At 50.6% G+C, this 24,886-nt stretch overlaps 1 protein-coding gene across 3 annotated transcripts in view; it reads right to left on the bottom strand.

The window, feature by feature from the left end:
• The window catches only part of PAX2 (paired box 2), a 94,415-nt gene that overhangs the window by 14,480 nt on the left and 55,049 nt on the right, over nt 1–24,886 (bottom strand). For all 3 annotated transcript variants that reach the window (XM_057298974.1, XM_057298975.1, XM_057298976.1), the window contains exons 6-7: nt 8,732–8,907; nt 6,306–6,432 (exon numbers count right to left, since the gene is read on the bottom strand). In XM_057298974.1, the coding sequence (XP_057154957.1) occupies nt 6,306–6,432; nt 8,732–8,907 (303 nt within the window). The remainder of the gene's footprint in view (nt 1–6,305; nt 6,433–8,731; nt 8,908–24,886) is intronic.

The following is a 24,886-nucleotide window of genomic DNA, read 5'->3' as shown; positions in this document are numbered from 1 at the left end:
GGGGATGTGGCTAGCAGACTCAGGGATGTTTGAAGGAGGCTAGCCTCTTTTCTTGGGACCCTCACAGCCTAAAGGAAGGGTCTAGGGCATGTGAGCACTGAGGAGCAGCCCTCTGGCTTGCTTTGGCCTCCACAGTAAAGGGATCTCTGACTTGCCACACGTCTGAAGTTGTCTTAGCCCTCTCCTTTCAAGGAGAGGAACTATGATGTCTGTGCCCTAAATTCCTCTAGCTAATCAGGGGCTTTGAGCTGACAGACAAGACTAGGAGACTCCCAGCCTCCTTGAGAAACATTTCTCAGTCTTTATTGCCCTCTCCTCCCCCGGGGGCTGGCCAAGGGCTAAGCTGTTTGTTTTATGGAGGGAAATGCAGTTGCATTGGAAGGGGGTTGTTAACTACAGGAAAGAGGCAGTTCCTGGAGGTCCTCAGGATGCCCTGAGTAGGAGGAGGAGGTTTCCCAGGGTCCACACCTCTATCTGCTAAAAGGCCACTTTGCTGACCATCTCAGATGTGGGCCAGGAGGCCGAGCTTCTGAGTTGGCAACCCTTTCTCAGAAGCTACATCCACACTGCTCACACTGGTCCCTGCTGCTGTCCAGCTGTGAACTTTGCCTCTCTGGCCTCCCCCACCTCTGCTCAAATCAGCCAGCTTCTGGGAGACCAGCCTCTTCTGCTCCCTCTTCCTGCCTTGGGCACTTCCCTCTTGGGCAGCATCCACATCTCTTCCTGGATCTTAATTACAGCTTCCTTCAAAACTGCAGTCTTCAGGAATTAAGAGACATTTCTCCCAAGCTCTTGAATAAAACCACCTTCCCCCAACCAGGATGGGGAAGCTACGGAGGCTTCCCACCTGCCCCCACCCCACTGGGGAGAAAGGTACTGTCCCCGTCTCTAGCTCTCTAATGTTCAGACATTTTCCCAAAGAAAATATAAGATTATCTGCTGAGGCTTAGCAGTCTGGGAGCCTGGACAAGCCTGGAACAGGCTCTACTTTCAGAGTTGCCTGAGGCTCAGCTCTTTCCATGCCTCCTGGACACCAAAGCAATAATCTATAGGTATGGTCCTCATCCTTTGCCCTTTTTGATCTCCATTATCTGACAATTTGGTGAGCAGTGGTGGGAAGGGACTGGGGCATCTGGATCTGTGATAAAGATACAGCTGATACTTCCTTTGATCTTTTTTTTTTTTTTTGAGATGGAGTCTCGCTGTGTCACCCAGGCTAGAGTGCAGTGGCACGATCTCAGCTCACTGCAAGCTCTGCCTTCTGGGTTCAAGTGATATTCCTGCCTCAGCCTCCCAAGTAGCTGGGACTACAGGCGCCTGCCACCACGCCCGGCTAATTTTTTGTATATTTTTTTAGTGGAGATGGGGTTTCACCATGTTAGCCAGGATGGTCTTGATCTCCTGAGCTCGTGATCTGCCCGCCTCAGCCTCCCAAAGTGCTGGGATTACAGGCGTGAGCCACCGTACCCGGCCCCTTTGATCTTTTTTAGAATATTAAACATGCTGAGTTTATAGCACTTTTGGATTATTCTATTGTTCCCAGGTCTTGGGGGGATGTTAACTGTTCTGTTTATTGCTTCTACTAACTTTCCCTTTTGAAAGTTTGTATTCACATGAGATGTGTACTTTTTTTTTTTACAGTAAGCTCATCATTAGTGGTGGGGTTTTTTCTTCCCCCTGTGGGAGTCCCATGTGCCCTGGATTTTAGAATGTCTCTATAAAGAAGGTTTGTCATTGCTCCTGGTGAGGTTTCAGAATGGGTTACTATCCTGTACAAATTTTTATGTAAGTTCCTGGCTTGGGTTTCCTGCAACATACTCATGGTATAAATTTGGACTCTGATCTGGCATCAGGCTTGGGGTCTCCATGTCTCATGGTGACCTTCCATTCTGCCCCCTTCCTTGTTTCCCTGGGCTACTCAGACGAGTGTATGTGTTTGCCTTTCATGGACAGTGTGGTCCCTGTTCTGTTCCTTGCTTTATGCAGGATGATACTCAGTTCTGGCTTCCTGATTCCCAAAGTCACATTCCCTGACTGGTGTGCTACAACCCCATCCTCTCCCAGTCAGCATCTCCCTCCAGTGTGATGCCAGCGGCCTCTCCAATACTGATCTGGCTTTGAGTTCCCCTCTATTTCTGGCACCAAAGAGTGAGATTTGCTGCATATTAACATTTTTGTTGTTATATTTTATTCAGTTATGTTTTGGTGAGGTAGCCTGCCTGGGTCCCAGACATCAATCTCATTCCTCCTTTACCTCTCTGTGACTAAAACAAGGGCGGTGAGAGCTGCACTTGCTCAAGGCTCTGCCAGTGCGTGGCAGCAATGCCCACTAGAGGCCAGTGAAGCCTGTGGGTGCAGTGGCTCCAGGGACTGGTGCTTTCCCTAGCTTCTAGAGCGAGCTTGTCCAATCCACAGCCCACAGGCCACATGCTGCTCAGGACAGCTTTGAATGTGGTCCAGTGCAAATTCGTAAACTTTCATCAAACATTATGAGGTATTTTATTTTTGTTTTTGTTTTTAGCTCATCAGCTATCTTAGTGTTAGTGTATTTTATGTGTGACTTAAGTAATTTCTTCTCCTTCCAAAGTGGCCCAGGGAAGCCAAAAGATTGGCCAACCCTTTTCTAGAGAGCATGGAACTGCACAGTCTCTGACTTCTCCAGCACTGTTCCTTGCATCTGGGCTCTCTCCTTCGGGGTGGACTTGCACTGTGTCAAGGGACTCTCTAATGCTCAGAAACATCCCCAGTGACTTTGGGAATCCTGGAGTAAGTTCTCCTCTTCTCCTCCCAGATCAACATCACTGCCAGTGTCTCTGCATGCTCCTTTGTCACTGCAGCCCCGGCCAGACATGGGGAGGGGGGGTCAAGGTGAGAATGCTATGGAGAACAGGGACTATCTTTTCTTCCAGGGATGGGAGACTTTAAGGAATGAAGCCTCCAGCATGCAGTTGGAGCGAGTCCTCACTGCAGATGCCCTGACCCGGAGGGCCCTGGGACTACTGAGAGGTGGATGGCAGCCCCTCTGGGCTCCTTTGGAGGGTCAAGAAGGTGATGAGAGGTACCAGCCACAGCCAGCCAACCTGAAAAAGCCTGGGGCCAGAGTGCCCGTGACCCATTCTCTCATGTAGCTGGTCCCTCTTTCTTTATCACTTAGGAGAGACGAGGCTCCGTTCCAGACCAGCAGCCTAGAGCCGTGGGCTGGAGAGAAGAGATGCCGCTGAGCTAGAGCAGCCCAGCGGCGGAAGGGAAAGTGGGTGATAAATTTAAATAACCAGCTTGACTTGGCAGCTTGCTGAGTTGTGATGCAGTGAAATTAAAATCTCGGCAGAACTTGCAAACACTACCCAGCAAAATCAGTCTCTCTCCTCGGTTCCCTGATGGAAGGTGGGGAGGGGAGGCTATGGGGCTGAGCCCTAGCCTCTGGCAGCCACCCTTGCTTGCAATGTGATTAGCTGTGTCCTGGCCCACTGGGCCCCACTCTCCCCTCCACACAATAGTCTAGGTTCCTCTCTCCTCTCAGTCCTGACCTTGTGGAATAGCTGCATCAAGTGGCTGGTGAAGTTTGAAATCAGCCTCCAGTGCCAGGAGGTGGCAGGAATCTCAATAAGGTCTGGCTTTTCAGGTTGGGCTAGGGCATTCCCTCATCCCCTAAGGTTTGCAGCCGCAGCTGTCAGTCCTGGGGAAGAAGATGAGCAGGGTGCCTGAGACGTGGAGGATAAAGAGGGCTCCTTGAACACCTTGGCACTCCTAAGCCAGGCTATGGGCACTGGGTGACCTAAGAGCTCCCTTACCTTTAGCACACACCTCCCCAGAATCACCTACCCACCTAAAAGAGCCTCCTTTTCTCTTCTCCCACCAAAGCCCTTAATATTTGCCAAGAAAATAAGCTTTTAAAGACTCTTTGAGGGCAGTGTCCACAAATACACTAAGGGCCTCTCCCGCACTCCAGCTCTGCCTGGAGCCCAGTTCTCACAGATGCCAGTATCTTTCTAGAAGAACTCACCCAAAGTCCACTCTCCTGTTTCTGTACTCCTTGCATCACTGCTCACTACTACCCACAATATCCTGGCCTGAAGGCCAACATGCTGGACCCACTGCTGAGATGGCCCATGGAGTCTCTGAGCAATGCCCCATGGCTCACCTTGACAGTACCTCTAGCAAATTCTGTTTGTCCCATAATAAACACATCATAAATCATTCATCTTTAATAGATTATGCAAATTAGGAGGACATAAAATCAACAAAGATCAATAACTGCAGCAGTTTAATTGCCAGCAAAAACATTTTAAGAATGAGCATAATCTGCAGCTCTTTCTTGGGTAATGGCACTATTAATCCAAACAGTGGATCTTGGCCTAAGTGTGGAAAAATCATTCCCTACCCCTATCCCCATCTTCCCTCCCCCACCTCTCCACACACTTCTCTCTTTTTGGTAATTTCCAGTTTCTGAGCGAGTTTCCCCATCATTACCACTGGTGAACAGCTCCGAATGTTAATGGTTCTGCTTTTGTTACTCCTCACTTGATTGAAATGTCGCATACAGATTGAGATGTTAGTGCTAACTTGCCACCTGGGAATGTCAAGCTGGGTCTGAAATGAACTTTTCTCACACTTGGATCCAGATGGATCAGCCGGAGATGTTCCCAGGCTGAGCTGGGACTGTTCCAGGGCCATGGTGGGGAGGCGGGTGGGGGCTGCTCAAGGTGGAGGCACTTCTCTGTACCAGCCCCTGGGTCTCCTGTAGCAGGAGCCCTACCCTGAAGATCCATAGCTCCACCCTAGGAAGTCCTTGCCTTCTAGACTATAGCCTGAGCGCTGGGCAGCAGACGGGGTTAGAGAAGTCTCCCGGGTTCTCTTTGAACAGTGCCTGGAGTGGCCATCTTTGGGAAGTGACCACTGTACTTCTGAGCAGGTCAGGAGAAAGGTGGCCTGGCCTGGGCCGTCTCTCTGCCTTGGGTCAGAATACCTAGCAGGTCAGAGAGCTTCCCAGCTGGGCGAAGGATGGCTCATGCTGAGGGCCATTTGGTCATGGGCTGTGTCCTGGCCCAGCTAACCCAGCTAAGGTCGTCACTCCCGAAAGCCCAGTCCAGGTCTCCAACACTTCTAGAATTCAACCTCTGACTCCCTAGCCAAAGATCTAGGCTGGAAACAGTTGTACCAGTACAGCCCCTTAGGGAGAGGCTGGGAAAACTGACAGGGCTCTCCTAAGCCCCCAGGTGGAGGCTGGGTGGCCACTGAGCCCAGCTCAGGCTCAAATGCAGCCACACTCAGACCAGCTCACAGGCAGAACCAGGGCCCAGTCCTAAAGTGGGTGGTGCCTGTTCCCTGCCTTTGCCGCTGGCTCTGCAGCCCTGCTGCTGGGTCCGCAGGCCACCTCCGCTTGCCTCGCTCTGCAGGTAACGCCTCAGTGTCTCCCAATCCCCACCGAGACCCTTCTCAATCATCCTGTCTCCCAAGGAACAAACGGCACATTGGCTTTAGTGTCTCCAGAATAATTAGGTGAATTTTAATAACACCTCAATGCGTGTCTCTCCCATTTGGGCAGTCTCCTGGCCTGGAAACCCTTCTGCAGTGGCACGTGCCTTCCACAGCCTGGAGCTCTGCGGCCTTCCCTGGACTCCACCTCCCCTTCCAAACTAACTGGCCCTGCTGCTCTTCATTTGTAGGGGCTCCTGGCCATGGCGCCCCTAGCTCTGCATTTGATTGTGGGCCAAGCCTGATCCTACCTGGCCTTGAAATCAAGCCTTGGTGTCACTGACCTCTCTGGGAAGCAGGAGGAAGGCTGGAATAATTGTACTCATCTCAAACTCCACAGAGCTGGGTGCCATGCCCTCAAGCCCAAAGCCATGGTCACCCATGCTGCCTGGAGGGAGCGGTAAGCGGGTCCCCCAGGAGCCTTGGAGACCCAAGTGTGGAGGCTGGACACTGGGTACCCATGCTCCACTCTCACCAGCCTGGCTTATTTGCTTTCTGCAGACGTCCTAACAAGAGGCTCATGATTCTGGGCAACTTGGGAGAGGGAAGAGAAACAGACAAAGGGAGAGGCGAAGGACAGGAGGAAGAACTGGCAACAGCCCCTCCTAGCATCAGCCTTTCCAGGTTGAAGCCCACAGATGCCCTGACCCCAGTTTTTTTCTCCCCACATCTGCACACCCCTGTTCAGGAAGCACCCTGGTTTTAGAAGCCTCGTTCTCTCTGTAAATATCACGGTGGGGGACCTGCTCCTCACACTGGGCCTCAGATGGCATGGGCTGAGGCACCCTCCACTGAACGCAGTGCCCCCACCCTCCTGGAAGCCCCCTTACCAGTCACAACGGGGTATGTCTGTGTGCCTGACACGTTGCTGCCCAGCTCAGGGTTGGTGGATGCAGATAGACTCGACTTGACTTCATCAAGCCCAGGGGTCAGGGCTGGGAGGGAGTACTCGTTCCCCTGGGAGGAGAGAGAAAAGTGACAGCTCTCTATTGATGCACGCACAGAGAAAGGGCTCGGTGTGCAGATGGGGAGGAGGAACAGGGGAGCCCGCCCAGATGGGGTAGAAAGAGATGGTGGGGCAGAGGGGAGATGCGGGGGCTTGGTGGATGATGGCAAGTTTTGTGCGGGTAGTAGACCTGACTTGGTGAAACCGGAGGCACAGCACCCTTTACACATTTTGGGTACTTATGCCAGCACCCTTTATGTTTCTGTAGCATCTCCTGCCTAAGCACCCCTGTGGGTAGGGTGTAGTAGTGGGGATACCCTTGTTGAGAGGCATGGGATGTTGAGGAGCCTTGGGGAGGAGGGGGGAACCATGACATGACTGGCAGAGCCAGTAGCTGGGAGAAGGGCCTAGTGGGGCCTTCAGCCTGGCACTGCTGGCTGATTGGGTATGGGCGCCCCTTTTTTAAAAACAAACAATGACAGCCCCATGGGCCCCTCACTGTCTGCCTGTGCACTGGGGTATGAAATTGGGGAGGGGGAGAGTCCACATGGCTAACAGAAGGGTAGGAGGGGGCCAGTCATTGACTCTGAAAGGGTGTCCTGCCCGAAACACTCGGGTAATTGCCTTTTTATTGCAGCCACGGCCAAGCCAGACCCCAGAGCTGGGCAGACCGGGAGCCTGCACAAAGCAGGAAAAGTTGCTCTGATTAATATTACGTTAAATTAAAACTGATTTTCTGCTCTTTCGGGTCTGTTTTTTTCCCTTCCGCTTCCTGGCCCCCCTAGAGTACCCCCTCCCCTCCATGGCTGGATGGGATTGCCTCGTCATTTCCAATTCCTTCTCGTATTGATCTTCCTGTAGAAATCAGTTTTGTAATTAGCTGCAAATTAGGCCTTCTACTGGGGGTGAAGCTGCCCCCTGATTTATCACCAGAGTAATTCGCTGTGATCGGAGAGAAATTAAAATGAACTCAATTAGGCTTCGGATTTGCTTTATGGGCCCTGCTCCGAGTTTCAGGGGGAAAAATGACTGTGCTGGTGTTTAATAGTCTAATGAAAGTAAATAAAGGTTATTCATTGTAATACAGCCGGGGACTCAGGGAGGGTGCACTGAGCCGCCCGCCTCGGCCAGCTCCTCCTTTGTTGGTTTATGGCTCGGGGCACCTTAAAAAGACTTTTGATTTTTGTTTTATGAAGACAAACAGCTTATGGGATAAAAGGACGGGCGGGGAGAAAGGCGAGTGGCTGGGAGCTGTTGGAGTCTTAGAGTGGAACTGTAGCGTTTGACGCTGTGGGGCTGCACTGACGTGCATGTGTGGGTGCGTGTGTGCATGCATGCAAGCACAGCAATGCTGTCTTGTGCTGTGACTGTGGGCCTGGCCTGGGCTGCATGTGTAGCAGGGATGGGAGTGTGCCCCTGTGTGGGAGCAGGTGTGCTGGGGGCTCCACCCAGCGTATGTGGGTGGAGGCATATGCTAGGGGTATGCTGAGCTGGTGATCTGGGGGCAGCACACACCCACTGGCTCCATGCGGCTGCCGGGGTTAGCTGTGAGTACCGTGGGCTGTGGGTGGGGGAGCAGGTGGGCGGTGGTGTGTAAGCACAGTACCGTGGGCTGTGGGTGAGGGGAGCAGGTGGATGGTGGAGTGTGAGCACATGCACACCGGCACATAGAAAAGTTCGGAGGTGGTTTCTGCGTTGTGCGTTTTGCTGGTGTGTTGCATGCTGTGCCCCATGCTATGTGTCCTGGGCTGCTCAGTGTCTGCAGAAAGTGTTGGGTATAAGTGGGAAGCTGCCAGCCTACCTAGGGTTCCATTGAATTGCTGGCTTGGGGAGCAGGAGGCAGGCACAGGCAGGCTCTCCTGACACTGGGCAAGGAGAGCTCGACAGTCTAGCGTAGACTTTCTGTAGGACCCTGAGGGGGTGTGGGCAAGGGACACAGCAAGAGGATGCCCCTGAGTACTCCATGCAAGAACCACAGCAAAGCAGAGCTAGAAGGGACTTGACAAATCCTACATCCAAGTCCTTCATTCTATAGATGGGGAAACCGAGGCTCTGAACAGAGATGATTTACCCAAGGCCATACTCTTGCACCCAGAACTCATTTCTAATTACCATATACAGACCATAATGATTTGTCTTAACGATACCATACTGTCTCATGTGAGCCTGTTCACACTGCACACACACAGAACACACGTGTGTAACACATACAATGCTGGCTATGCATGTGGTGTTTAGTGAACAAGTTTTTGAGAGGCCTTGCTCTGCCGGCTCCTTTCTACTTCTGCAAGCAGAAAGCTCCCTCCTCACCTGTTCTGATTTGATGTGCTCTGATGCCTGGAAGACGTCAGGGTAGGAAGGACGCTCAAAGACCCGATCCAAAGCTTCCAGCTGCTGCTGGGTGAAGGTGTCAGCTCGCAAGTGCTTCCGCAAACTGTCCACACCACTCTGGGAATCTCCATTGGGGACTGAGCCCTCGGACACATCTGGAGAACACATGGACACTCGGGGCGTTAGCGCCAGGCCAGCAGAGGCACAGGAACAGTGCAGGGCAAAGAGGTGGGCATCTGGTTCCGGACCCCGGAGCTCTGCACCCCTATGGGACCCCTTACTCTCAGCCCCTGGGCCAGCGGGGCTGACACCAGAGGGTGGCCCTGCCTCAGAGATCTGGCTGAGGAAGCCCAAGGAAGAGAAGGACCTGAGGACCTGGTAAGAGATGGAGCGGTCACACTGTGGGGTCAGGAAGGATTAGGCAGAGGTGGAGCCAGGGGGCTCCCAGGAGCCAGCTCCCTGGGGCATGTCTCCCTGAACCACCCCCTGCCCCCAGGCCAGGGCCAGCCTGGGGAAGAAAGAAGCTGGGTGTCTCAGACTGGCATTACTGAGCCTGTGGAGAATTGAACTCGGCTCCGAGATGAATTTCAGTTCCACTAATTCCAAGGGTTGAAAACCATCAAATTTCCGAGGCCGAGTGTAACCCGGAGACTGGGTAAAGTAATCAACTTCGCCCTGAGGGAGGAGGGGCTCTGAGGCAGAGCTGAGGCACTCTGCTTGGGTTGGGCCAGGACTGAGGCCAGAGGGAAACCAAGTGGGAGGAAAGAGGTGTCGCTAGAGCAGCAAAGCTCCCGCTTGGGCAGAGCCCACAGAAGGGCCCCTGTGGATGCCTCTGTGCCCTGGCCGCCTTCTCGGCCTCTGTCTCCAACCTAGACCCAGGCTCAAGCCTCCTACAGGAGCCAGTTTCTTGGTCACCTGGTTCCTCCTGCAAGTCTCCAGAGGGAGCAGAGTCTTGTCACACCGGTGCCTGCTCCCCCGAGGCTACAGGCCAATCCTGTCTCCATGTCCCCTTTCCTCAGGTGTTCTCAGCCCTCCCCTATCCTTGCCTCCCAGCGTCGGTTCCTTGGAGTTTTCAAGGTGTACAGTAGGCAATGTGCCTGCTCTGTGGCCTCTGTCTGAACCCACACCTTGCAGCTCCCCAAAGTGGGGTTTCCCCCCCAAACCCCATACCAGCTTGGTCACTCCAGGCTTCCCTCAGCCCAAGACCAGCTGAGGAGCCTTGGGCCTGGGGCCAGCCCATGCCGGAGGCCCCAGGGTGTTCCTCTGGGACTGTTATATATATCAGTTTATAGGTGATTATACGATATGATATAATCAATATTGCATTATATATAGTAACACCATACAGTATCATTCAGGAGACCATAGAAAATATTACATATTGATTAACTCAACCTGCAGCCATCCTCCCTTGCTGGCCTCCCAGACCGAGCGTGGGGTCTGCTTTCCTAATGTGACCTCCCATCTTCCCTCCATATCTATTCTGGAGGGAGTGGGAAAGCAAAGAAAGTGTGTGTGTGTGTGTGTGTGTGTGTGTGTGTGTGTGTGTGTGTGTGTGAGAGAGAGAGAGAGAAGGAGAGAGAGAGAGAGAGAAGGAGAGAGAGAGAGAGAGAAGGAGAGAGAGAAAGAGAGGGAGAGAGAGACAGAGATCAAGACCAGGACCACATCTGAAGAAGACAGACAGAAGCAGCTTCAATGGTATTTGTTCCCATGAACACAAAACTTGGTGGTTGTGGTTTCTTCTGCATAAGGCTCTGGAATCATTTCAGTCTTACGGGATGTATGCATCAACATATGAGTTGGAAGTTGAAGTGTGGTAAATTTATTTTTCCCTTTTGTGTGAGTATTGCGTGTCTACGTGCTTGTACATATATAAACGTCCAGATAAACAAGGGTCTGCGTGTGTGGAAATAGAATGAGAAGCTTCCTGAAAGAATGTGTGTGTCTGTGTGTGATTGCATGAGGACTGTGAGGCCACATGCCCCATTTCTCCTGTGCCTACTTCTTTTTTCAGGATGTGCCATCATCCTCATTTCACTCCCTGTAGCTATTTGCGTGTCCTATTGTGTTTGATTCTCCCTTTCTGGAGCCCTCCTACCTTTTGGGGAAGCCGGACTCTCAGGGCTGAGGAAAGCATCAAATATCTTCATATATGGTTATTGTAGGGGCAGAGAGGGTGTATTTGTGAGCGTGTGTTCACACATTATGTGTGTGCGTGTGTGGCGGACTCTCCTCATGCCTCTGTGTAGATTTGTATATATGCCTGTCTGTGTGTGGCTTGGCTCACTGTGTCTGTGTGTGTGTGTGTGTGTGTGTGTGTGTGTGTAGGGGCTGAACTGAAGCTTTGTCCTCAGGTCACTGGCTGGAGGAGTCTCTTTGCCTTCATTTATTCAGGGGCCCTTCAGATCTTGACAAATCTGTCACTCTAAATTTGCGAGAGATTATGGTGCTCTCTCCCCGGCCCGCAGAGAGGTGATATATGATATCTGCTGCCCCTATTGATTGCCTGATCTGGTGGCAGAGGCCGGCGAAATGAACTTGAAATGAACATCATGCCTCAACTCATTGTGCGTATAATACACTACTTAATCCCACATTTTTCAGCCGCTATGGAATTCAATTGATCAATCATGTTCCACAGATAGTACTGTTTTAGGGGTTATTGCTGCTCCCTCCACTCACTGACCTTTTTATTTATTTATTTATTTTTTTGTATACTCAGGCCCTGGTGGTAAGACAGGTTACAGAGGCAGCAAAGGAGGGGAAGGGGGAGGGAAAGGAGGCAAAGGCTAAGGAAGCCTGCTACTGGAAGAGGTGGCAGTGGGAGGCGGGGAAGCAGAAGAGAGGGAAGTGGGGAGGAGAAAGGAGGTGTTAGAGGAGAAGGAAAACAAAGTGGTGTGATGAAAGCATGCGGAGAACCCCCACCCCACAGAGAGGCTGGAGGAGGCTTGCGGGAACTCCTGTAGGAGAAGGAAGGCAGCAGTCATGATGAATGGCGAAGGAGCACAAAGAAACTTATGGGGTGCAGGGAGGTGAGCCGCAGGGCCCAGGAGAGGGCAGTGGCATTACTGGTGGGGGACAGCCAGCCAGCCCTCCAAATACACCACACGTACCATAGGCTCTCAAGGGCTCTTTCCAGAGGAGGGGGTGGCATCCTTCCATCAGCCAGGGAAGGAAGGGAGGAATGAAGGCAAGGAGAGAGGGCAGGAAGGGAATGAGGGAAGGAGGTTGGGAGAAGCCCTGGATCAGAAGGTCCAAGGAGGATAAGCTCAGGGAAGGAGGAAGCCCAGAGGCATGGAAGGGCAGAAAGAAGGAGGGGAAGAAAGGGAAGAAGCCTTCCGCACCAGAAGCTGGAAGTGCTGGCTGGGGTGAGGACACTTACTGCAGGAATAAAACCAGCTGGCTCTGCTTTCGCTGAAGACTGGGTGTCCTGATACCTGGGTGCCCAGGGCCTGGATGAGGGTGGCTTTGCAGGGGAAGGAGAGGAGGAGGAAAAGAAGAAGAGAGTAAAGGAGGAAGAGTCAAAAAGGAAAGAAGGAAGACAGTTGTCAGTGCTGACCACCTAGAGGGTTCTCCCGGGAAGATGGGGAGCGAGCTCGGCATGGGACTTTCCAAGGGCAAAGTCTCAGACGGGACGGCAAGGAGGAAGAAAGAGACCACTGTTAGGCCCAGCTGTTGAAGGGCTGTCTGGCAGAGCTGGGCTGAAACAGAGGTGGAAGCAGAAGCCGATCTTAATCTAGGTTTCTAGGATGTAAAAGCAGATCTTAATCTAGTGAGCAGGGAAGGAGAGCGCGTGAGTGATTAGACACCATCCATTTCAAAGAAGATCCCCTATCCAACAGCCCCTTTGCCCCCATGCCCAGCAGCCAGTCAAAGAGCACCTTGTGGCAGGGACCGTGACTAATGCATTTCTGCAGCTCCAGCATCAGGAATGGCCCCGAGTAGGTACTCAGACTCTCCTGGGTGGCATTCAAAGCCATACCTCTGGCAGAAGGTTTTGGGACTGGCCACCTGACTGGCCTGGCACCCAAGGACACCCAGTCTCTCATCAGGTAAGCCCCGCACATCCCTGGCTAGCAAAAGATGTGCTATCCCCACTGCTTGTTAGCCTCTAACAGCATCAGCTCTGACGCACAGGCCTTTTCCACTCTCAGCAACACCATCCTGCCCATCTCTGGTGCCTCTACCAATAGACAGAGAACACTGTGTTCCTGGTGAGCAGCAGAACTTAACCCCGGGGCTGCTGAGCTGCCATCAAAAGCAGGTGGCAGAGGCTGCTTGAGACTGGGGCCTGGAGAACACATCTACATTTGAACTCCCTGCACCAAGAGGGCTGGAGGCTGCTGATCATGTGTCCTGGGCTTTCAGGAGGAATTCTGATTTCCAGTATTCTTCCCCATTCTCTGGCCACATTTTTAGATTGGGGCTGGAAAATATGGTGGCTGTGGGTTTAATAAGACCAAACAGAGCAAGGAAGGGACCGTGTGCTAGTCAGTCCCCATAGGGGGAGGGTTCAGCCTCATTCTCCATCTGCCCCCTGCCCAGCTCCCATTCTGTAGCAGCTCACAAGTATCAAGAACTCATTACATGCCATTGCTGTTATTTACAGAGCTCATTTAATCCTTCCGACAACCCTGTGAGGGAACTACTATGATAACCATTTTAAAGATAAGGAAGCTGAAGCAAAGAGAGGTTAAGTAGCTTGTCAAAGGCCATGAAGCTAGTAAATGACAGCCAGATTTGAATCCAGGTCTGTCGGAGTACAGAGCTTGCCCTCTAAATCATTTCACTCTGCAGCCTGGGTGCCAAACACAGTGGGCCCAGTTGAAGGCCACTTGGCTCCATCCAGGGCACAGCCTTCCTCTCGGCATCCCTCGTTCTTTGCCTGGCACCCTCCCCAAATGGAGGCTACAGCCTGTGGCACAGGTGCTGGCTGAGTGCAGACTGTGCCCAGATGATTAGGGGATGTCTGGTCCAAATTTTTCATGTTACCATAACTAGCAGGGGTGGGCAGTGACTTTTCCAAGGTCACACAACTGGGGAATGGGACTCCCAGGACTGGGCCATTCCAGGTGCTCTGTCCACTGTGGCATGAGCACTCTCAAGGGGGTGAGCTACTACAGGTCTTTTTGGAACACAGATAGTATGTAAATAAATTAATTCAATTAAACAAACTGCTGAGTCAAAACTTTGACATAGATTATTCTTTCGAGGATAACAAAGCTCATATTGTCTTCTTATCTGACTGTTTCCTATTTGCTTAGCATTTAACAAAAGGTATTCATAGATCTTAGGTTATATGGGCTTCCCAACCACTCTCCAAGGTAGGTAGGGATTTTAATCCCTTTTTACTGGGGAGGAAACTGAGGCTCAGAGTAAATGAGGTGCAGGTGAAGCGAGGGCAAGTGACTGGCTCAAGGGGACATTTGCTGGGGATCCTGGCACAGGGCAGGTGCCCTGAGAGCTGTGGACTAAACAGATGGACAGAGTGGCTGCCTGCCCAGCCAGAGCCCAGAGTGTGGGGCTACTGACAGCAGGACCCTAGTCTCCAGGCAAACGAAGAGAACTCCAAAACCAAAGATCAACTTGACTGGAAGGAGAGCTGCCGGCATGGTGACAGTGGTTACTTCCTGATCACAAGCAATTTTTATTTTCTTTTCATCTAAGTTTTTCCATACCATCCAGGCTTTGTGCAATTAGTATGTGCTACTTCTAAAATCACTATTAAAAATGTCTTTACTCCTCAATCAAAATATCTCATCTCCTCATTCATTCAGCCCTGCGCTCACTCCCCATCTATTCCTGGGTGGCCCTGGAGCTGGGCCCTATCTCACACCTCTCACCCCAGGTCAGGGCCCTGGCACTGGCCAGTCATGAATGGAGTTGTCCAGTGGGGTCTCAGCAGCTTGGGGAGGGAGACACCCCCTGAACCCTGTCTTGGGAACAGGGCTAGGGACAGAAGGGTCACTGCAAGGGACAAGAGACAGTTGGGGGTGGTGGTAATAGATAAAATGAAATAATGGGCCAGGCATAGTGGCTCATGCCTGTAATCCCAACACTTTGGGAGGCTGAGGCTGGAGGATTGTTTGTGTCCAGGAGTGTCAGACCAGCCTGGGCAACATAGCGAGACTCATCTTTACAAAAATAAAAAATTAGCTGGGCATAGTTGTATGCACCTGTGGCTCAGCTACTCAGGAGGCTGAGGCGGGAGTATTGCTTAAGCCTGGGAGGTCAAGGCTGCAGTGAGCTAAGATAGTGCCACTGCATTCAGCCTGGACAACAGAGTGAGACCCTGTCTCAAAAAAAAAAAAAAAGAAAGAAAGAAAAGAAAAGAAAAATAAAGAAAATGAAAATGAAATGATGTCATTTGCTTGGGCAGAAAGCACCAAGGCTCATCAAAGTCTACAAAATCAGGGTGGGATGAATGGGGTTGCCCATCAAATCCCAGGAAGCAAGATGAGGTATTTGAGAAGAATTTAAGTATAGCAAAGAATTACACTAACTTTGGCCGGGCACGGTGGCTCACTCCTATAATCCCAGCACCTTGGGAGGCATGAGGCAGGTGAATCACAAGGTCATGAATTCGAGACCAGCCTGGCCAACATGGTAAAACCCCATCTCTACTAAAAATACAAAAAATTAGCTGGGTGTAGTGGTGGGCGCCTGTAATCCCAGTTACTTGGGAGGCCTGAGGCAGGAGAATCGCTTGAACCCAGGAGGCGGAGGTTGCAGTGAGTTGAGATCATGCCAGCCTGGGTGACAGAGTGAGACTCTGTCTCAAAAAAAAAAAAAAAAAAAAGAATTACACTAACTTCAGTTTTCTAAGCTCAAATACAAACATCTATCTGTCTATGGAGAAAGTAATGATATTAGGGCTTTCACCTACACTCATCAACCTCTTCAAACTTTACGAGGTACTTATTATTACTCTCATTTTCTAGAAAAGGAAATAGTCTTAGAGAGGCAAAATTATTTGTTCAACACTGCATAGCTAGGAAGCAGCAGAGCCTGGATGTGAACTCAGGGATGTCGGACTCCGAAGCTCTCTCCACTCTACCATGTTTGCCTTCTCTGTCAAGGACCCATCATCATTTACTGAGCACTTACTGTGTTCTGGGCAGGCTCAAGGTACTTTATACACATTATCCACAGTCTTCACAGAACGCTTGCAAAAGTGATACTGTTAGTTCAATTTTACAAACGAGGAAACAGGCTCAGGGAGAGTTCAAAATATGTGCAAGATTGCACAGCTGGCAAGAAGCAGTCTTGGGAAAACTGAGTCTTCATCCGCAGGCAGAAAATGACCTCAAAAAGTGATATGGGAAGAAAAGAGAAAAGCGTGGAGGCGGGGGGACCAGTGGGTGATGGGCCTTGGGCCTCAAGGGCTGGGGGAGCAGTGGGGCTCAGGGGCCAGCTGTGCTGGGGATGGGGGCTCTGCCCGTTCTGATGGTGGCCTCTGCTCAGAAGGTGCTCTCTCTGCCTAGCTACTCCACACATTACTTCCGCCTCTGAGGGGTTCACCCCCAGGCTGCCCCCCAGTCTTCCCAGCTGCCAGTTGTTGCAGTTTCAAACTCAATTGTTCTCCTCGGTAGTGAGGCAAATGGAGTCATTAATTACCTTCTATTGGCTGGGCTGAGTTCAGAACGCGATCAATATCCCCGCTTGTCATTCAGGGCAGCCTGCCTGTGCAGGCCCAGCCCCACCCCCACGGCGGCACAGCAGGACCAGGGAGGTGGAGGTCCAACTGGGAACAGGGAGTGAGGTTTGGGAGCTGAGGAATGGGGTGGCTCCCCAGAGGTCAGGTGCTGTCCAGACTGGGAGAGGAGGGAGGATTGATGGATTGGGTGGGGGGGTCACAAGGGAGAGTGGAGGAGGATAGAAAAGGAAGGAGTGTTCAGGAATGAAGAGAGAGGTAAGGGAGATAGGAGAAGGGAGGGAAGAAGAGAGGATGAGGGGGAAGTGGGATTCCGGGAGTGAGGGAGGAATAGATAGGAAAAAGGAGAGAGGAGGGAAGGGGCTCCAGAGGGCCGGGCTGGGAAAGGAGCTATGGTGACACTGCTTGTCCAGGGAGATGGATGATATGCCCCATTGCCTCCCATCTTTAAACTGGACATTCAGTGAGTCTGGCCTGGCCACAGTTCCCAAGCCAAGCTCAAGAGGTGGGCATAAAGTGGGCCGGGTGCAGCGGCTCACTCCTGTAATCCCAGCACTTTGGGAGGCCGAGGTGGGCAGATTGCTTGAGCTCAGGAGGTCAAGACCAGCCTGGCCAACATGGTGAAACCCCGTCTCTACCAAAAATATAAAAATTAGCTGGGTGTGGTAGCATGTGTCTGTGGTCCAGGCTACTTGGGAGGCTGAGATTGGAGGATCACTTGAGCCCTGGGGATGGAGGCTGCAGTGAGTTGAGATCATGCCACTGCACTCCAGCCTGGGAGACAGAGTGAGACCCTGACCCTGTCTAAAAAAAAAAAAAAAAAAAAAAAGAGGTGGACATGAAGAAGGCTTTGGAAATCTGGCCCAAACCTTGGCTCGGGGCAAGACCAGGTTCTGCCCAGCCTTCTAGCCCTGGGAAACTACCTGCTGTACTTGACCAAGCCTAGCTTCTAAACACTCAGTGAGTTCATGAATAGGGAGAGGCTGGGGTGGCTGTGGGCCTGTCTGACCTCAGGCTTGCTGTACCCATTCACACCCACCGGCCTCTAGGGACACTAACTGTACTAGTGACCCTAACACAATGCTGGACCAGAAGTAACATCTCCTGGATTGAAATCCTAGTTTTGTTGCTCACTTGCTATAAATCTCCTGAGCTTTTCTGGATTGAGTTTCCTCAGACATATACAAGAGGGCTGTTAGCTCCTCCCTCACCATTAATTTCTCCTTTCTCTGCATTCTAACAGCCATCTATCCAAACCTCTATTGTAGAAATAGCACTAATAATAACTAAAACAGATCCAGTTTCTACTTGGATACCAGACACTATGCTTAACATGCATGCACTGATGTAATCCTTACAATAACAGCAACTAACATTTATTAAGTGCTTAGTATATATCAGGCATTCCTCTGATAATCTTACATATATTAACTCACTTAATTTTCACAAGAACTTAAACATTATTGTCCCCATTTTGTAGATGGGGAAATGAAAGTGCAGAGATTAAGGAACTTTCCCAAGGTTACATGCCTCACAGATGGCGGAGGAGCCAGAACTCAACCCTGGCAACATGCCTCTGGCAGCTAAGCTCCTAACCTGGGGAAACTGAGGGATAGAGAGATTAGGTAATTTACCCAGAACAACTTATGATAGCCAATAAGTGGCAGAGCCAAATTTAGAATCTCTTCGTATCACAGTTATTATTTAATGTTTGTTTTCTCCTCTGAACTGTGAATTTTGAAGGCAGGGGCCCCATAGTTTTCAACTTTATAAACTTCATGTAGAGAAGGTGATCATGAATGTTGGCTGATTTGTTGACAAGAATTCCAAAAGCAAAGATTGGTCAGTTCTTAACTTGTTATGCTCAACATTTTACCTTTTAGAAGGAAAAAGAAGCAACAAAGGAGGCTGCTACTCTGAATTCAGTGTCACTCATGTTCTACAGCTGGAAAATATGAAGAGAATTTAATTGGATTCCCTCTTAGATATTTAAAATTAAGACAAAAACCAAAAGCCAGGCTCAGAGAAGTTAGGTAATTTTCCCATGTCACATAGCTAGTCGTCATAAGAATGGGAACTGAGGTTCCTAGCTCAGATCCCTTTCCACTATTGCAGGCCACTTAATTCTGACCAAGAAAGAAAAACTGATGAAAGGGAAATGATGGGGATGCAGGGAGAAAGCAAGCATGTCTAGAGTTGGCAGTAGCTCAGGAAGGGGGTGCAGGGCAGAATCTGAATTGAAGAAAGCAAAATGCTCCATGCTGGGGGAAAGACATGGCCAGGGATTCCATGGCAAGAGATTCTAAAAGAGACCATAATTCCACGAGGATGGGATGCTCTAAAAATGAAATTCTGCTTCTATAAGCTCAAATAATCAACCCGACAGCATAAAGGGAGTGGGAGTGGGGGAGGGGTGAAAAGAGAAGGACATTTAAGGAAAATCACTGTTGTTGCACACAGATAAGCTTTAAAATATGATGAGCCCAGATTTTAAAAGGACATGTACATCGAACAGCGGAAGATTATGCAGCCATTAAAAAATCGTGTTTTCAAAGAATATTTAATGATATGTGAAAATGGTCCTATATTAAGTAATGTTAGGTGAAAATGGCAAGACATGAAGCTGTTTATATGGTATTGTTCAATTTTTGATTAAAAAATTATATATACACAAAAAAGAAAGAGAATGGGAAAATATACCAGATTCAACAGTGGTTATCTCCTGGTGACGACATTGTGAGTGAATTTTTAAAAATTTACTATCTCTTCCAGGTATTTCCCAATGAGCATGTATGGCACTTAGGATCATAGAAGTCACTTTTTTTCCTCTTATGCAGGATACATGACAGATGGAAGGGGGGACCATAACCAAGGATGGATATGAGGGTGGCATGAGCCTGTCAGGAAGACAAAAGCTCAGAACAAGCTGAGACAACAAAAAAGGGCCTTGGAGAAAGAAAGAAAAGAAAGGCAGGTTTTGGCTCAGTCCTAGGGAAGAGGATGTAATATTGAGAGAGAAGGCAGAACTTCTCAACCTTAGCTTGCTTTTGTCTTCTCCAAGTGAAAGAATCTTCAAACTGAGCCCAGTAGGAGGGCACTAGTGCCCTGGTCAGGGAGGGGCCAGGCAGGTAACCTCTGGCCATTTCAATGAACTTTCCCAGGTCCACACAGGACCCTAAAACTGCTGTTGATGATCCCTGAGATGTCACAAAGAAAGGGTGAGGCAGTGACAAGCCCAAGGCCATCCTGCCTGTCAGAAAAGGGGGAAGAGGTACACATATGCAAATGACACTCAAAATCATAAATTCAGGATCAGGCTCTGGAAATCCTTTAAATGAAATTATTATACAGTTAATTTATGGGCAACAGAAAAGAAAATGGTGATACCCCAGAGCTTGCACGCACTCACAAAAATAAGTTGTGGCATATTTACTCCATATCAACGCTTAGATCAAATACCTCCCTCATAAACACTTCCCTAGTTGCCCTGAGTGGAAGCAACTGCTCCTTTGTTTTTTTCGTTCATCATATGACTTCATGCCTTGATCACGGCATTCATCACATTCTGCTTATATAATGATGTGTATGTCTACCTCCCTGCTAGACTGTAAGTTTCTTGAGGTCAAGGACTGTGTCCTATTTACCTTTGTAAATCAGTCCTGCCATACTTTGTACACAGCAGGCACTCAATTTGCTCATCAATGTAAACCAGATTTTTAAAAATAATTTATTAAGGAAATTATGTGGAAGTAGTGAGTGTTAACATTTAACAAAGAATCTCCTTCCTAGCATAATGGACAAGATGAAAACAAGAAAAATGATTGACGGCTGTTGGGCTCAGTAGTTCCCGAAGCATTCATTCACTTACAGCAGCCAGGAGGAGGGCCCCATTGGTGGGCCATGTGGCTTTCCTGTGTTTTCAAGGAAAATAACTCTTTTGCAAAAAACTAGTTGGATGATGATATAGAAGACATCCTTATGACCTTAATCGGGTAGAATTAAGAACCCAAACCAACAAGATGAAATTCAGCAGGGATAAATGGAATGCCCTATGTTTAGGCTAAAAAAAAATCAATTACACAAGTGCAGAATGGGGTAGACCTGGCTTGATAGCAATTGATGTGAAAAAGATCTCGAGGTTTTAGTTGACCACGAACTCAATATGAGCTTGAGTCTGACATGGCTGCTAAAAAATCGAATGTAATCTTAGGCTATATTATGGATGTAGAGTCTCCAGATGGGAGAGTGGCAAGGCTCTACTGTGCCTGGCATTGGTTAGACTGTCTCTGGAGTTCAGTGTTCATTTCAGAGGAACTTTAACCTTCAATAATGAATTCTGAGATGGGTAACCAGGATGGTGAGGGAACTCCAAGGGCAGGAACCATAACATGTGAGAATCTGAAATCCACCCAGGACCCAGCCCAGCATTTGCCAAGAGCTCAGTAAATAAGGTGGAGTGGATGAAAGGGAGGGAGAGAGGATAGGGAAGGGAGGGTGTCAAATGGAGAGCTTTACCACCACCACCATTCTCTGTGGCAAATGCCATTACCTCTATTTTAAAGATGAGGAAACTGAGATTCAGAGATATTATGTAATGAGTCAAAGTTCCCAGAGCAAGTAGGGAGTGGAGATGGACCCACATCTGGACATTTGGATCCCACGTCCCGTGGTCTTCCCTCAACCCGCATGACTTGGTATAAAGTGATGCTGCAAACAAACAATGGCCACTGTCCATCTCTGACATATGTCCAGGCAGGGCTGTGGCCTTTCAGGCAGAACTGTTGGAGGAAAGAGTTCTATGGTGAGTGGCAGATAAGACAGGATGACCCTTAAGAATCTGACACTCTGCCTTGTCACCATCCAGCCCGGCCAAGGCCTCTCTCAATCTCAGCCACTCCCAGGCTCCCAGGCTGAAGCCCCATTTCCTGCTTGCCCTTCTAGTCCATTTCCCCAGATTCCTATGGAACACACAGCCATGTGTCTGGGCATTTAATGAACAGCCAATTGTCTGAGTGCAACAGCCTTGCCTTCCCCAGCAGGCTATAAGCTCCTGAGAGTCACTTCCTGGTTCTCTGCTCCTCTCATACCTCCCAACACACTGGGCACCTGGGCCCACATTGATACAAAGATCCCCAGAGAGGCCAGAGAGGAAGGTGTCAGTTTCCTCAGTATCCTACCGATTTACACACCAAAGCAGTCAAGGACTCTTAGCTCACTGAAAACTGCCGAGGACAGAGGGATTGTCTGAGGGGCCCCTTAGGGCCCTGGCATTTCCTAACCAACCCGTAGAGAAGAGGGAGATATGGAGGAAACCTAGAACCCCAGGGAATTGTACCAGCACATTTACTTTCCTCACTTTGAATAACTTAGCTCCCCCGAAAAAGAGCCCCCAGGTTACCTGTGGAGAAGAAGAGCATGGCACCCCACTGCCAAGTCACAGCCAGCCTAGATGTGTGCGATCCATGTATGAAGAAGTGGAACGGTGGAGAGTGGGTACCGACAAGGAGGGAGGTGAAGGCCAGAGGCCTCAGGAAGGGAACACACAAGTTGTGGGAGAGGGAGGACAGACTCAGGGGAGGAAGGAGAGGGGTGAGCCTTGAGTGGGTTTAGGGGAATTGCCCGAGGAGATCAACTTTCCTGCCTGGGAGCACTGGTATGCAGTCCTGCTGGCCTGCTGCAGGGGCTGGTGGGGAAGGAGGGCTCACTGAGCGTCTAGCTCCTGGGACCCTAGCCCTTTCCCAGCCTTCTCTGGGCTCTCAGGGAGGGGGTGGGGCCCTCTGCCTGGTGCTGTCCCCGTTTGGCTCCAGCAGGGGCCAGAACCAGTTAGAAATCTCTGGAACCAAGAGGAAAGGGGGCTTTGTTAGCTCAAAGGACACAAGCAAGGCGAAAAATTACATACCAGGCCGCCCTAAGTATGCTTGTTTAGAGAAACTGCTTGCATTTATGAAGTCTTTGGTGCGGAAAGCAGGGTTGCAAATGACTGCATCAGAGCGACAGTAAAGGCCATTAATTTCCTGTTATGTTTTCCTGTGTTGGGGGCTTTATTAATTTAATTTTACACTGTCGAACAACAGCGAGAGCTGACACTGCCACACCGCCAGGGCTGGGGTTTTCTTTTTGTGTGTGTAGCAAGGCTTTGCCTGACATGCAAATCAACGCTATTACCAGAACCAATAAAGATGTGTGGAGGGAAGAGGGGAGGGAGGGGGAGGGAGAGAGCAGGGGGGAGAAAGGACCAACGCCATCCTTGGCCAGTTTCTGCCTCCTGTGCCTAGCACCTCCTGGCTTCCCAAGGCGTCCTCTACAGTCAGCAATTTCTGAGCATCCTTCGCTATCCTTCTGCCCTCTTCTCCCCATCCTCTGCTTCTGGATGGTTCTACCTCTGTCATCCTCTTCTGTCTCAGTTCCTGGTAGAATTTGAATAGAGCAGACATGGAGCTCCCAGAAAGAGAAGGGAGATAGACTTCTCACTGTCTGTCCCCAGCTGAGGTATGTCGCAGAAGACATAGGGGCAAGCAACATGATGGTGCCAAGCCCACAGGCCAGAGCAAAGGCCTATGCTGCGGACTTCCTCTCCAGGCATTTTCTCCCCCACACTCCCCTTTCATCTAAAGTCAAGGGTCCTGGCCCACTTACACATTATTAGTGCACACACGCACGAACCCATGTGCTTGTGCACGTGAAGAAGAGTCCAGAAGAACAGATACTCCAATATTCCAACTTGCTTTTAAGTCCTTCTGTGAGCTTTCATACTTCAACATTGTCAACCACTTATTTCCTTTGAATTACCAGGAAAAAAAATACGGTCTCTATTTCTCCTTAAAAGACTCCAATAACTATCTTCAGTAGCTGTAAGGCACCCACATGGTTCAGACCAAAATGCCAGAGAAAAATGGATCCCCAGCATCCGAAGAAAAAGCAAGTCCCTAGAGGTTCCTTTGTATAGCATTCTGGTCCCTTTTGCTGCCTGGACCACATACCCACTGCCCAAGACCACCCACACTGTCCCTCGCCCAGGCGGCTCCTACAAGCTGGCTGCCCCAGGTGGCCCACAGTGCCCTCGGCTCCCCACACCACCAGTCCACCCAGGTGCCCACACTGCCCAAGGGCTCATGCTGGGCACTCTGCCTAAAGAGATGGAGATGGCAGGTGAGGAGGGAAGAAAGGAGGAAAGAACGGCTCCTGGAGTCACTCCTACCAAACCTACTGTCTCCATCCCTCCATCCCAGGCTTCCCAGGCTGCCTGGGCCGAGGGAGATCTGTGTGAGCCAGCAAGGGTGTGTGAGTGTGTCCGCGCATCTCTCCCTCTGTCACTGGCTCGCTTGCTCTCCTGCTCACACTTTCTGCTTCAGGAGCTGTTTGGCAGGCTCTGGGAGGCTGTTGGATGGAATCCAGCTCTCCCTAGGAGGAAAGCATAAACTTCATAAACTGCATTTACTTTAATGCAGGTTCCTGGAGCTGCTTTCCTCTGGCTTCTCTTCCCTCCCCTTGTCTGCTGTCTGGATCACATTCTACCGCTGCCCCTGTGTGTACCCCAACCTTACACACATGCACACACATACACATGTACACACATACACATGCACACACACTCTAGCCAGTCCTCCTGAAAAAGGTGAAGCCTGGGGCAGAAAGAGAAGGGCAAGGTGTAAAAGCTCTGCCTGCAGGATAAAGCCCCAGCCCCAGTCCTGGAAAGGCCCCCAGGAGATGCCCACACACTTGTCTCCAGTAGAGATGAGCACAAAGGGTGCTTTGAAGCAGGCAGGCGGAGCCTCAGGGAGGGAGGGGATGCTGACATTTCATGGGGGCAGCCAAATTAGGAGCCACCTGGAGGATGGGCCACAGGGCTCCAAGAATGGGAGGGAGGGAAGGCCAGGCCTCCGTGCAGGTTGAGGTTTGTGAGGCCTCTGTTGTCTAGTGCTGTCAAGGTCAGCAGGTTCGGGTTCACCGAAGGGTCAGGATGGTTTGAATTACTGGCTCCGCTGCAACTCGGCTCTGAGGCTGCAACTCGGCTCTGAGGCTGCAACTCGGCTCTGAGGCTCGTGATCTGTCTCGCAGCCCCTGAGCCAGGCCCAGCCCTCCCCCAGCCCTCTATGCCTTTCCACCCCAATGGGGCAAAATGGAGAGGGTCCCAGACAGCCCTAAGGCCACCATGGCTCTGAGGAAGGCAGGGCAGGAGGGGTCCTTTTCTGGGCTCCAGGGCGGGCAGCAATGGTCAAGGAGGCTGCCAGGACCATTCCGCTGGCAGGCAGGGATCTGGGGTCTCCCTAGCCTACATCCTCTCCAAACCCTTTTTCCAGCTGCCTGCGCTTCTCAGCTTCCTGCTTGTCTGCAGAGGAAGAGGCGCCCAGGGAGGTGAACTCAGGAGTAGCAGGGCCCGGGGATAGCTTCAGCGCTCATCTCCTCCTTCCTGCTTCCGTAGCCTGTGCTTGGGGAAGAAGGGCAGAGCTGAGGCAGCGGATTTCCTGCTTGGTGCCCTT

This window comes from Pan paniscus, chromosome 8, assembly GCF_029289425.2.
Source record: "Pan paniscus chromosome 8, NHGRI_mPanPan1-v2.0_pri, whole genome shotgun sequence".
NCBI classification, from domain to species: domain Eukaryota; kingdom Metazoa; phylum Chordata; class Mammalia; order Primates; family Hominidae; genus Pan; species Pan paniscus.
This window is presented reverse-complemented; position numbering and strand designations above follow the sequence as displayed.